This window comes from Chrysemys picta, chromosome 21, assembly GCF_011386835.1.
Source record: "Chrysemys picta bellii isolate R12L10 chromosome 21, ASM1138683v2, whole genome shotgun sequence".
Taxonomy (NCBI): domain Eukaryota; kingdom Metazoa; phylum Chordata; order Testudines; family Emydidae; genus Chrysemys; species Chrysemys picta.
Window position 1 is genome coordinate 1,934,740 of NC_088811.1, and position 12,827 is coordinate 1,947,566.

Below are 12,827 nucleotides of genomic sequence, written 5' to 3' on the forward strand. Positions count from 1 at the left end.
GGCTGGCCGAGCAATCCACTCCGCAGCGAACAACTTGCAAATACCGCAGCAGCAGCAGCCCCTTTAGTACAGACCAAGAGTCTGGCCCTTTAATTTTTCTATAAAAAGCAACAGAGGGGCCTGTGGCACCTTTGAGACTAACGGAAGTATTGGGAGCATAAGCATCTGAAGAAGTGAGGTTCTTACCCACGAAAGCTTATGCTCCCAATACTTCTGTTAGTCTCAAAGGTGCCACAGGACCCTCTGTTGCTTTTTACAGATTCAGACTAACACGGCTACCCCTCTGATACTTAATTTTTCTAGTGACTCAGGCTATTGTAGCTATAGCTGCACCACTGTAAGCTCCCTAGTGTAGCCGCTCTAAGCCGATGGGAGAGAGCTCTCCCGTTGGCTTAATTACTCCAGCCCCTGCGAGCGGTGGGAGAAGCTTTCCGGCAACATAGCGCTGTCTGCACCGGTGCTTAATTCGGCATAAGTTTTCTGTCACGTGGGGGTGGCTAATTCACACCCCTGAGCGACATAATTTATGTCGACTTAAGCTGTAGAGTAGCCATAGCCTGAGTGGAGCCTTTGCAAGACAAGAAGAAGGCTGGTGACTTTCCATCAAACCATTTCCGGGGCAAGTCTCCTAGGGCAGACTCTGCATCCAGTACTCATGAGTGCTATTTCCTACAGACCACACCCTTACTCAGGATCCAAACCTGCCTGCTAGCTGGGTACACGGGGATCAGGCTAGGGCCCCAAATGGAACCAGCCTCACTTGCCTCAGAACACACTATTGCTCTCAGCACATCATATAGCCTCAGGTCTAGACCACAAAGCAGATGTCTTTGTCTGGCAGAACTAGAAAAATCTTGGCTAATGAAGATGTCTAGCACTGGACTGAGCCTAATGATTCCAGTATAACAGGGGTCGGCAACGTTTGGCACGCGGCTCGCCAGGGTAAGCACCCTAGCGGGCTGGGCCAGTTTATTTACCTGCTGACGTGGCAGGTTTGGTCGATCGCGGCCCCCACTCGCCGCGGTTCGCCGTCCCGGGCCAATGGGATACCGAGGGATACCCTGGCGAGCCGCGTGCCAAACGTTGCCGACCCCTACAGTATAATCTCATTTCGCTCCACCTTGTCTGTCATCTCCCTTCTACCTTCCAGCGAGGGGGGAAAAGCCTGCTGTGTTCAACTGTCCATCGCTGTTTTCTGTTTATTTAAAGGAAGAGGGTAGAAATGTGCAAATGCTCTGCAAGGAGCCAACTATGCTAGAACAACCCCTGATACCTGCCCTTTATGCGTCCGTCCTACTCCGAGATGCTCCATGTTCTCTCCCTGGGCTTGGCATTGGCCTGACTCATCACTAATGCCACTGTGTACTGCCCTTTAGGGAAGCTGCTCTTAGAGCTGGTGGCAGGGGCGCTAGAATGCCAGCTGCCGGAAACGTACCTCTTCAAACATGCTCCGCATCATTTCCACAGACGAATACTCCGAGGCAATCTGCACATCCATCTGGAGGGATTTCTGTAGGATCTCACTCATGATCTCTGTCTTGATGAGTGAGTGATGCTTTGTGAGGTCACGATGCAGCTCCTGTACCTGATCCTTCAGGTTCTGAATCTCTGTTTGCAGGGTCTGCATTAGAAATATGAAAGGGGGTGAGTTACTGTGGAGTTTTCCTTTCACCCTGAGGAGACAGATGGCAACAGGTTTGGTTAAAGAAGAGGAAGGTACCTGGAAAATCCAGTGTCTCTTGATTTTCTTGCTACTGCTATTTTCTCCTGTGAAAAGCCCTATTTTATCATAGGCAATATATGAATCTTTGTGACTAGGTCACTGCTGAAGGCACAGAAGGCCTGGCAGTTATATATGGTACAGACAAACTCTTCTAAGCCAATGGACTTCACAGATTCCAAGGCCAGAAGCGAGCACTGTAGTACTCCTGTCTGACCTCCTGTATAACATGGGTCATAGAACTTCCCCAATGTAATTCTTAGAGCAAAGCTTTTAGTAAAACATTCAGTCTTGATTTAAAAATGATCAGTGATGGAGAATCCTCCACAACCCTTGGTAAATCATTTCAATGGCTAATTATTCTGTTAAAAATTATGCCTTATTTCCAGTCTGAATTTGTCTAGCTTCAAGTTCCAGTCATTAGACTATTCTCCTTTCTCTGCTAGATTGAAGAACCTATTAAATATTTGTTCCTCATGTAGGTACTTACAGACTGTAATCAAATCACCCCTTAACCTTCTCTCGGTTAAGCTAAACAGATTTAGCTCCTTAAGTCTTCTAGGAAGAGAACCAGAACCAACTCCCCTGACTTTCCCTTGTAAGTTCCCATGGCTGGCATGGATGCCCTTCTCCATCACCATTCCACTGGCACTAGCAAACGACCATTGGAACCCTAAACACAGTGACAATGACACAACCAAAAATGTCTTGGTAGGTCTAGTGCAAGTGAGTGCGGCTTAACAGCCCAGCTGGATTTGGCCCAAAGTTTCTAACTTTTCCACATGATGACGAAGAAGAAAGGGATAGAGACAAAGTGAATGAACTATAGGAGTGAAGGAAGAGAACAGTTAACTGGAGAACCAGTTCAGCACTCTGCCCACCTTCACCATCTCTCTTGGCCTCCACTCTCTGGTTCAGGCCTGCCCTGCATCATTACAGGAGTTACTCCACATTTTTCTTCCACCTCTGGTAAGGAAAACCCCTCGACCAGGGCTAGCAGTCCCATGGTCAATGGTGAAATCAGGCTGTGTACTACATCTGCCCTCTTCCACGTACTTACCCGATACATGTTCTCATAGTTGCGACAGTGCTCAGTGAAGGGCGACTCCCCTCCTTCGGCCAGCAGGACCTTGGTGCTGATGTAACGATGCATGGTTGGCTTTCGCACGATAGCGCCTGTGATGGACATCTTATCGCAGGAAGGGGGACAGCCAGGCACTATCAGCGTCTTGGAGCACTGGCCACCCGAGAGCCTTAAGCAGAGAGTGTGAGGTTTTTAAAATGTAGATAAGCAGTGCCATCAAATCAGCCGCTGGCTCTGAAATTGCCATTTAGCAGAAGCAAACTAGAAAGTGCCTCCATCTGCCTCATAGTGTGAAATAAGCATCCTCTGACCTGTCTGACTTTTGTGTCCAGTCTGTAGTGAGAGCCAGGCAATAGCCTCTTTGGACATATTTTAGTTAGTCTGCCAAAGAGAAACCAGCTCCTCCTCCTTGAGAGAGCTTTCTTTAGTGCAGGACTAGGCTAGCATGTCCTCGTTCTATATGACAGCGTCACTCCTTCCACCAGGCAAGGAGAAGATTCTAAGATCGCAGCTGCCCTTTGCTGGGAAAGATGCAGCAGCAGTTAAAGAAGAGGTCAAAGGTGGAAGAATTTCTGCCCTATCACCTCTATTTTACTCTCGCATTAACTGTATTTATAAAAGGCAGATCGTACAGGCTAGAAAATCAGATTTCAAGTTTCATTTCTGACAGTCTCTCCAAGGCAGCTCATTGCCCATGGCTACCGCCTCTGTCTGTGGGGGATAGGTCACATTCTGTGTCAGGAGTTATGACAGGAAAGCAGCAAAATCACCACCACTAATGAGGTAATATCACCAGTGCCAATCCTGGTACAATATGTTTTATTTAAAAAGACCCAGGCCTAGATCCTGTCCCTATCATGCAGTTACAGCACTGGGCAGAGTGGGCACTCCACCTGGCTAATGCTTCATCTAATACGTTCTTGTTCTAGTCCCTGCTCATCTGATTGAGATTTACAATCATGGAAACTGCCTGGAGACTCGATACCGGGTAATGACTGTCCCTGCAAGGAAACCCCAGTACAGTAGGGTGAACATGATCCTGTAGTACCCAGAGTTCCAGTTCCAATGCTATAGTTAAGTTGTTCTATGTTATTTCTATCTGATTTCTTCTGAATCAGTCTGTAACTTTAAATACAAAGGTGTGGTCGTCATAAAGCCAGTAACTGAAGAATTGTTCTAGACCCCGAAGATGTCTATGAGGCTGTGCAGAGCGTGACTACAAAGTGGCAGAAACACCCAATGAGAACCAATCAGAAACACCTCCTTAGGTATGGATTCTCTTGTGTTGTATCAAGTGCTACCTGTGTCTGTCTCATCCGATCTATCGACAAAAATGTCAGTCACAAAACCCTGATTCTTGACCCCCTAGAAGAGTCTTGGTACAGAATCCCTGTATTAATTACACTGAAAACGTCTTGCTGCATGCACACACTGCATTTATTGGCCTCTTTTGATGGCCAAAAGAAACAGCTCTTCCAGGGAGCTGCAAGTAGGCTCCGACAGCCAGATCCAAGGAGATAGGAATGCAAGTTTCTGCAAAATATCCTTGGGAGTAGGTGACTTCACTGAGCTGTGAAGTGATTTGAAGCTGAAAATTGCCACCATTATAGGAAAGAAGCAATATTTGGACAAGCAAACAGAAAATATACTCACAGCACGATTTAGCATTTCATCTCTTGTCTAATGATAATCAAACTCTTCAATGGGAAGCACTTCCTAGAAAGCAAAGTATTGCTACTCTTTGCATTCAGACTCCTCCCGCACAGTCCTACACCCAACAGCTGCTACCACAGTTCCATGCATTCTGTAACGAATCAAGTCCCGTGCTAGAATCAATGCTCTCTGATCAGAGGAGGCAGCCGGACACCCACTCGCAGCTCTTGCTGGATTCCTATCATCCAGTTCCCCGCTTCCCCTCAGAATCCAAGTCTTGTGAAAGGCAGCCCATTATATGCAGCTGAAATGTACCTTTGACAAGGAAAGGGTGCTCTGCAGTCCCCGGTGCAATGATTAGTTTCCCTGAACTGTAAAATCCACTTGGAAACAAGCAGTGATCCCCATTTCACAATGAGAAACTCTGTCCTGTTTGCAGGGCGAGCAGCTGGAGCAGAGTGGAGCGGCCTAGGCTGCCTGTGACATCAATTGGCCTAAATATATCCAGTGCAAGGGAACTGTGCCCTGGAGAGTTCTTTGAAATTCTGATAAAAATAGTGGCAGACCAACAGGCTGCTCTGGGGGCCTCAGCTGAAACCAGTCACTCAGGTGAGCCAGGCCGAAAGGCAGGCTGCTTGTTTGGAGTGTTACGTGGGCTGGTATTGGCACGGGGCAGAGATGGGACCTGAAAGCTTGCTCCCGGGACAGCCCCAGAGCAGCTAATCAACCAGGTGAGTGAGCGAGTTACTGTCAAGATCACAGAGAACAGCCTGGGGCTCTTCATCTTTACAGTGCCCTGGGAGGTGGGCCAGTAGGATCCCCCCTGCATTTCACAAGGGACAAGGTGCAGCACAGGCAGGCTGGAGGAAGTTGGTGGCCATAGTAGCTGCCTTTTTGCATCGCAGTCTGATGCCCCTGTTAACCACATGGCATGCAGTGACTTGGTGCAAAGGGAGGGAGTTTGTCTGTGCTCAAGCTAACTCTAGGCAGAGAGAGTAAAGAGTCCTCCAGAGACTTACACAGAGAAGCTGTGAGACATTAATGGCGCCTTGTCAGTAACTGCAGGGGCCGTATGGGGCCTCCCAAATGAATATCTGTATGGTGATGTGATCGCCAGGTAGGCAGGATACTTCTGTAGCTGGGAGGCAGAGTGCTCTTGCAGTTGGAGCACAGCTGTGGAGCCAGGAGGCCTGGCCTCTAAAGCTTGATTGGCAACGTACTCTGGGTGACCTTTGGGTCACTTCCCCTCTCTGTGCCTCAGTTCTGCAGCTGTGAAATGGGGACAGTGGGGTTCCGAGAAGTGATTAAGGACCAGTGAGAGCTTTGGATAAGAGGGGATCGATATTATCATGCAGGATAGCTATACACATCAGCTGCTGTTACCTCGTCCTCCACTAGCCACTAGTTACAATGAAAGTCCTTTCAGTTGTTCCAAATGATTTGTTGCACCCCACGACTGGCACCAGTTACGGTCTGAAATCAATAGTGCTGGGCTCACGGTTTGTATGGATTAGAACAGGGAAGGCTCCTACTTTGTCAGTGATTATTATAATGGAGGAAATTCTTGGGAACACTTACTCCTTTTCTCCCAGACTTTGGCAATTTTAACGTAGTGGGATTTACCCATACGCTAAGGACGGCATTGGTCGTGAATGGATAAATACTGTCTGAGTCATTACACAGATTGAATCTATTTCCCCATGTTAAGTATCTTTGCACCTCTTGTCAACTGTCTGAAATGGGCCATCTTGATTATCACTACAAAAGGTTTTTTTTGCTCCTGCTGATAATAGCTCATCTTAATTAATTAGCCTCTTAGAGTTGGTATGGGTACTTCCACCTTTTCGTGTGTGTACACACACACACACACACACACACACACACACACACACACACACACACACACACATATATATATATATATATATATATATATATATATATATATATATATATATATATATATATATATACACAGCCGCCTGTGGCTATATAATCTCCTTACTATATGTTCCATTCTATGCATCTGAAGAAGTGGCCTGTAGCCCACGAAAGCTTATGCTCAAATTTTAGTCTCTAAGGTGCCACAAGTACTCCTGTCTGTCTTACGTCACTCACCAGTGCTTGCCAGGAAAAGGTGATGTGTAGGTGGAGGAATTTCTGGCAGTTTTTCATGAAAGCTGTTGTTAAACTAATCACTTTTCTGTTGATCTGCTTCAGCCCGCACCCCTTGCTTTGCAGTAAGGATGAACCCAGCTTCTGAGTCCATCATATTTGGCCAGACTGTATCTCCTGCAAAACACGGACATGCAGCTCCCCTTGTGCTCCAAACCCTGGTTTCCAGGAATTGCCAGTTCAAGCCACTGTGCCTGTTCCTGACATTAATCAGCACAGCTGTTCTGTATTGTCCCTAGGACACCTCTCATCATGACAAAGTCAAGGGCAGCTCACTGGAAAGGTGGAGCTACGAGGAAGCATCAGAGCATTTCAGACCAATCCACTGGGCTGGGTTTTAAATTAAAATAAACAGCCGCCTGTGGGCCTGGGGCAGGAATAACCAGGGGTGCTGCAGGTCAGGAGTCCGGTACTCCGGCAGAGCCAGGCACGGGAAATTTGCACAGTGCTTGCTCACAACACACCTGCTTCAAACTCTTGCTGGTCGGCTGTTCCTTTCAGGAGCACTAACCTCTAAGACGTGCTGGTCCCTTAATGCCAATGTAGGAATAAAACTGGTGCCTTTGAATGGTAAGTCAGCAGTCACAACAGTCTGAAATTTGCTTGGCATGCTGCCCCTCTCTCGGCTTTGTATTTGATGTACAGTGATGGCTTTCTACTCTGTAGGCTGTTTGGCTCTTCCAGGGTCACGTATTGATTATCCAATCGTTCTGTGCATGGGTGATCTTCGTGGGGGGGGGGGAGGTGTGATTTTTTAAAATTTAACAAATCAAATATTCCAAACCAACCCATGAAGGCACTGTGGAAGGAGGCTGCTCTCTGTGAATCTTATCAGTGACTTCTCCCTGAACGTGGAAGGACTGGTGACGTAGTGAGAGAGAGAGAGATTTACCCCATATACAAATACATCCCATACCAACCTCTTCAAAAGACAACTGCTACAAGGCATCTTTAGCTCCCGTCCCCAGAAGGTCTAGGTAATTTTGGAAGAACTGCACCAGCTGGCACCACTAGCCTTACTGTCTGCTGGAGCTGGCCAGCTGGGGCAGCACTTACTCCTGGAGAGCACCCCGACTGCTACACAGCAGTGTCTATATTTCTGATCAGACTCCTGTCATCCTGAAATCAAGAAGGCAGCTGGAAGAATGATACGGGATGGCTGTGTGTTTAAAAGTCTATCCCAAATAGCCCAACAAACTATGACTCCAATACCCGGCATTCCAGTTTCTTCCACCGTTTAATCTAGACTATGTTGATGACCGATTCTACCTCTAAGTACATGTTCAGATGTGTACAGGACTACTCAGTCCTTTGAAAATACAACTTTACATTGTTGTTTCTCTGGTAAATTGCAGTGTGAGAGTCCTGGGTGAAGGTGGATCTCCTTTAGTGTGTAGAGAGAACTTTAAATTAGGTTTAATTGAAAGAAAACTCCCTGAAATGTTTAAAGACCACTCACTTCCTGCCTCCATCCCTGCTCTGACATGCTCCTGTGAGATTTCCAGTGCTTACTGATGCTTCTTCAGAGCTCTGTGCTTTGCCCATCACTGAGACAGTGGTGCTGGATTCCGCTGGCTCTGGGTTAGTAAGGTGCTCAGATGCCATGGTGATGGGCATAGTGAAATTAGATATGACACAAACGGCCAGGTTTCACTCCTGAGAGAGAGCAGAGCAGAAGCTCCACTGTAGCATCCCAGGGACATTGACCACTCTCCTCTGGCCAGGACTCACTACCAGAGCTGAGCTACGCAGCCACCTGGGCACCTTTTTGGTTTATCTGCGTTTTGTGTGAGCCACAGGTTAGAATTGCTACTTTCTTTCCAGCATATAAATCCTAAATTAGTATTTACCCTCCACATCTTATTCTAAATCTCAGAGGCTCATGGAGACTCATTTTCCTCTCCCTCCCTGAGGCTGTAGCTGAGAAATGGAGCATCTTACATGTTTCCATTGCTTATCCCTGGTCCAATGCTGCCTCCGCTCACCACCACAGAGCGGCGTGGATTCAGCAGCAACAGTGGCTCCAAGCAATGGGCAAACTCAGCCCTGTACTCGGTGTTTATCTGCAGGGGCCAAAAGGAGACAGATTAGAACATGTGGTAAGGCAGGCATACCCAGCTGGATTCTGTTCCTTCAGTGAATATTCTCTTGCTCAGATACCATAAAATGCAGTGGGCTTCAAGACCGAGACAGCCCCTGAACTAGTCAGAACAGGACACTGTGTTCTGTCTGAGAACCAGTCCATTCTATCCTTTGCTTGCTGGGGGAGGAGTTTTCTCCATACAAGGAAGAATGAAACACACTTTGGGAACAGGAAATAACCATCCAGTCTAACCGTGCTGTCTTGGCTTATCCCTTGGGCGGCGATTCTGCTGCCAAGCTGTTTGTGTAAGATGATGGGCATGTTGAAAGCGCTGTGGACTTCAGGCAGCATGGAGCTGGGGAAGTAACAGCAGCAGTAACTCTGGTATCTTGGACGTTTGGAGGTGAACTGGAGGCAGGTTCAGGACAGGGCCCCAAAACCGACATGAGAGGGTTGTATTAAATTCCCGAACGTGGGACTCGAGACAACAGAGCCTGTGAGTTGTGAGGAAAGGGTTTACCTTGCTCGTCTGCGTAGGTCTCAAGCGATGTGGAAGTTTGACTATTTTCTGGAGCCTCTCCATCAGTTGCTGAAATTAAGCAGAATATTTTGTTACAGCTTTCAGCTCCGCTCAGCTCCACGCCTTTTTGCCACAGTCCTGGACACGCTTCCCAATACTGGCCGAGCTTTCAGACCTGCTGGGAGCCCACATCTTCCTGTGGGCACCCAAGAGCACTTGTGAAGCTACAAGGTGGATGGTGAAGGGCTTTTTGCTCAGCTCCGCAAAAGTCTTTGGGGGGTAAGTAAATGTTCCAGGGCCTGGGTGTAGTGACAGGTGCATGTGTCTGCACTTCTGATTCTCTCTGGCCTGGAAGCCTCGCATAGACAGGTGCTGGCTCCTGACTTTGCTGTATTTCTGCTTCCTGGCTCAGCTGACAGCAAAGTGCAGAGAGTGAGAAGATAACCCCCAAAGTATGAATCAGTGAACCAAGAATTTTCCCACCTCAAGTAGGTCAGTGAATTTGGGGCAAAAGGCTGGGTAATTTCTGTACTCGGCTCACCCATCCCTGGCTTCCTGGTGAGAGACATGGCGCTGGACCTCCCTGGTGTTTGTGGAAGCCAGCTGCTAGTGTGCGTTCTGGTCTCGGAATGTACTTACGTATCCCAAATCCAGGAATTCGGCTTTGTTCGCAGAGCTCAAAAAAGCAGAACAGGTGACCAGATGGACCTAGACATAATGACAAGCAGCAGTGCTGTTAATCACACCTGGAGGGGCTGGGCACCTAGAGATGGGCTGTTCTCACTCCTGGGGCAGTTCCCATTTCAGGTATAAGCAGTAAGTGCTAACCCAGCAGATGTCACTACTGCAGAGACAGCGAGGAGCCTGGCAGAGCCAGATGGAAAATCCCGAGGACACACAACAAAAGCCCTATGTGCAACAGAGCCACCCTTCCTCTGGGAATGAGGCTGCACAGAATCCGCCACTCAGAGGGACAGATCTCGGGAGATACTGAACACCTGCCGCTCATTGACGTGAATGGGTTGGATCCTGCTCCTCTGAACTCCTGGGAACGTAACTGGGCCCAATGGGAGCTACAGCTGCTCAGCCCCGCTCAGGTTTTGGCTCCATTTCCCTGCTCCAGTGTCACTGCTCGTTTTCTGGGAAAACCGTTTCCAGGAGCGAAGTGGTCTGTGAACTCATGCATGGCCTTGCCAACAGACTGGCAAACATGGTGGGTGTTAGCCAATCTCCCAGCATGGAGCTACCTGAAGGTTTCTAACAATTCTGGTCTAGCCCTACTTGAGACCTACTGCAGAACAGCAGGCAAACATGATTGCAATGCCCAGGCCACGTAACTAACTCTTCGATCAGATGGCAGTTTTCTTTTCCTGGGGAATATCATGGAGTTTCTAGGTAACTGAGTTGCTGCACTATTTCACAGAGCCAAAGAATCCTATGTACTGACCTAACTCCTCTAGAATTCCTGTGTAAGCAAGTAATCAGCCATGAGCATAGCAGGGAGAGAGAGGACAGGATAGCTGAGTCTTGAAAGGAACTGAAAGGGTCGCCTGAGATGGTGCCTACGTTGCAGGAGTAGCATAGCCTGGCATGTGCTTACCTGCAGGGTGGGCAGCAGGGAGGCCAGGTGGGAGAGTTGCTCCTTAAATGCCTTTTCCTTCTCTTCATACTGACTGGAAGTTACAGGGGAAAAAAACATTTCACTTCAGCTTAGAGACCAGTCTGACCTGGACTCCAGACCAGAGTTTAATTGGTAGGACTGGAGTAATTTATACATTATTATTACTGCAAAAAAAAAAAAAAATCTGGTACAGCTCACCTAGTGGCTGTGTCCGAAGGGAACCTAATAGTATTTTACTGGGCAATACCCTTGACCTCTCTGGGGCTCTTGCAGGTCACTAGGTAATTATACTTAGCTAAGCTCAGGGTCATTATAATGTAACCTGGACTGTGGACTAGAAGATTGGAAAACCCCTGTAGTAAGACGGTGCTGGCTAGTACACTGCACTTGCCATGTTGTTTAATGGTCTGGACGCTGACTGAGAGATGAGTACCCTGAAACTTAGTGGTGTTCATTTGTATTAATATTAAAATATTTCGCAGTGATAAGGACATTCGTGTTCCAGGCAAATATTTTTTTCAAGTTCAAATTGGGATCCAAGTTATTGCAGCTGGAGGTAAGAGCTACGTCCAAATCAACTACTCTGCACCTGCTTCCGTGTCAGTCCCCTCTGCTGGGGGAGCTGCCTTTGCTGAGGCTCGGCACGCAAAATGGAACTGCTGAAATCTTTGTAAAATATTTACCAAAAAGAAGGGGGGAAGAAGAGTAAAACCTGTAATTGTCCACTGCCGAACGCTAAACCAGGTGCAGGAGTCAGCACGTCACTGTCCCGTGGAGCTGCCACCCTGCTCGCAGGGCAGCTGGCCTAGATGAAGGGGCAGGGGCAGGACTGTGCAGGTGCGAAGAGAGGTGCTCGCTAATATTAGCTGCAGCAACTCTTATGCTCATAGTCCGTAATAAAAATGTTGACACTAGAGGGCGCCTTGCTCTGTCTGCTATAGGTAAGACCTGCCATTTAGAGCTACCAGTAAAATGGGAGCGGGCAGGTGAGAGAGAGAGAAATCAGTAATGCAGATGCAAATGCTGACAGCAGACTCTGTCTGGGAGGAGAACAAAAACACTCTCAACAACAACTTATTGAAGATGATCACAGTGGCCTTGATCCTGCCCCCATTCAGTGCAACACAAGTTCTTGCCACTGAACGGAAAGGGGCGGGGGAGGGGACTTTTGCAAACGTGGCCGCTCTTCTTCCCAGCACACGTGCCAGTTCAGGTTCCAGCCTTTTCCTGCAAGCCGAGCAGGAATCCAGGGGCTCCTGCACTCTAGTCTAGCTGATCGGACCCAAGGCATCCGCTTGCCTGGGGACAGGCTCAAATGCTAATCTTGGCAGGTGTGCGAAGGAGGAGTTGACTCTTTCGGTTAAATGCAAATGTATCTGTTGCTCTTCCCTCTGCGTGTGGATTCTGTTACTGGGTTGGGATATTGGGGGTTTTTGCAGAAGCCTCTTCTAGCTCCCCTTTAAAACATGGTCGTCTCTTTAGTCGGTTACGTATCCCATCCCAGTAGTAATAAATTATGACCGTGTTAAACCACTGAGTCTGGGTTGGTCTTACCTCTGAACAGCTTTCAGAAGCATCTTTTTTCTCTCTGCTAGTTTCTCCTGCAAAAGGTAGAAATGATCAGGCATTCCCATAGCTAGAGGCTGCAGTTACAACTCCCCCTGCGGAGTGCAAAGAGCCTCCTTGCTCTTGATTCCAAAGGCTTTGCTGAGCTTTCCCCCATGTCCACTCAACAGTGAGATGAGGTTGATCAAAATACTCTTCTGCGTGGGAAAACAGACAGAGGAGAATCAGCGTCTCCCAGACTTATCCCACCGTCAATCGGGGTAACTCCACTGACGTCCATAGCTATACCAGTGTGAGCGAGAGGAGGGCCCGGGCAGTTAGATCATTCCTTTGCTCTGATTTGGCGAAGATCTGAGGCCTTTGATTTCCCCTTATGTGTGGGTGCACTGTTAGTGCCGTAACACC

General features: G+C 48.0%; 1 protein-coding gene across 7 annotated transcripts in view; it reads right to left on the reverse strand.

The window, feature by feature from the left end:
• RNF207 (ring finger protein 207) overlaps positions 1–12,827 on the reverse strand; it is a 37,652-nt gene that overhangs the window by 5,196 nt on the left and 19,629 nt on the right. For all 7 annotated transcript variants that reach the window (XR_006175364.2, XR_006175365.2, XM_005298418.5 and 4 more), the window contains 7 exons: positions 12,411–12,457; positions 10,836–10,908; positions 9,875–9,943; positions 9,236–9,304; positions 8,574–8,695; positions 2,781–2,973; positions 1,436–1,621 (listed from right to left, as the gene is read on the reverse strand). Coding sequence is in view for 5 of the 7 variants with exons in the window: in XM_005298418.5 (XP_005298475.2) it covers positions 1,436–1,621; positions 2,781–2,973; positions 8,574–8,695; positions 9,236–9,304; positions 9,875–9,943; positions 10,836–10,908; positions 12,411–12,457 (759 nt within the window). In the remaining 2 variants the exon portion in view is untranslated. The remainder of the gene's footprint in view (positions 1–1,435; positions 1,622–2,780; positions 2,974–8,573; positions 8,696–9,235; positions 9,305–9,874; positions 9,944–10,835; positions 10,909–12,410; positions 12,458–12,827) is intronic.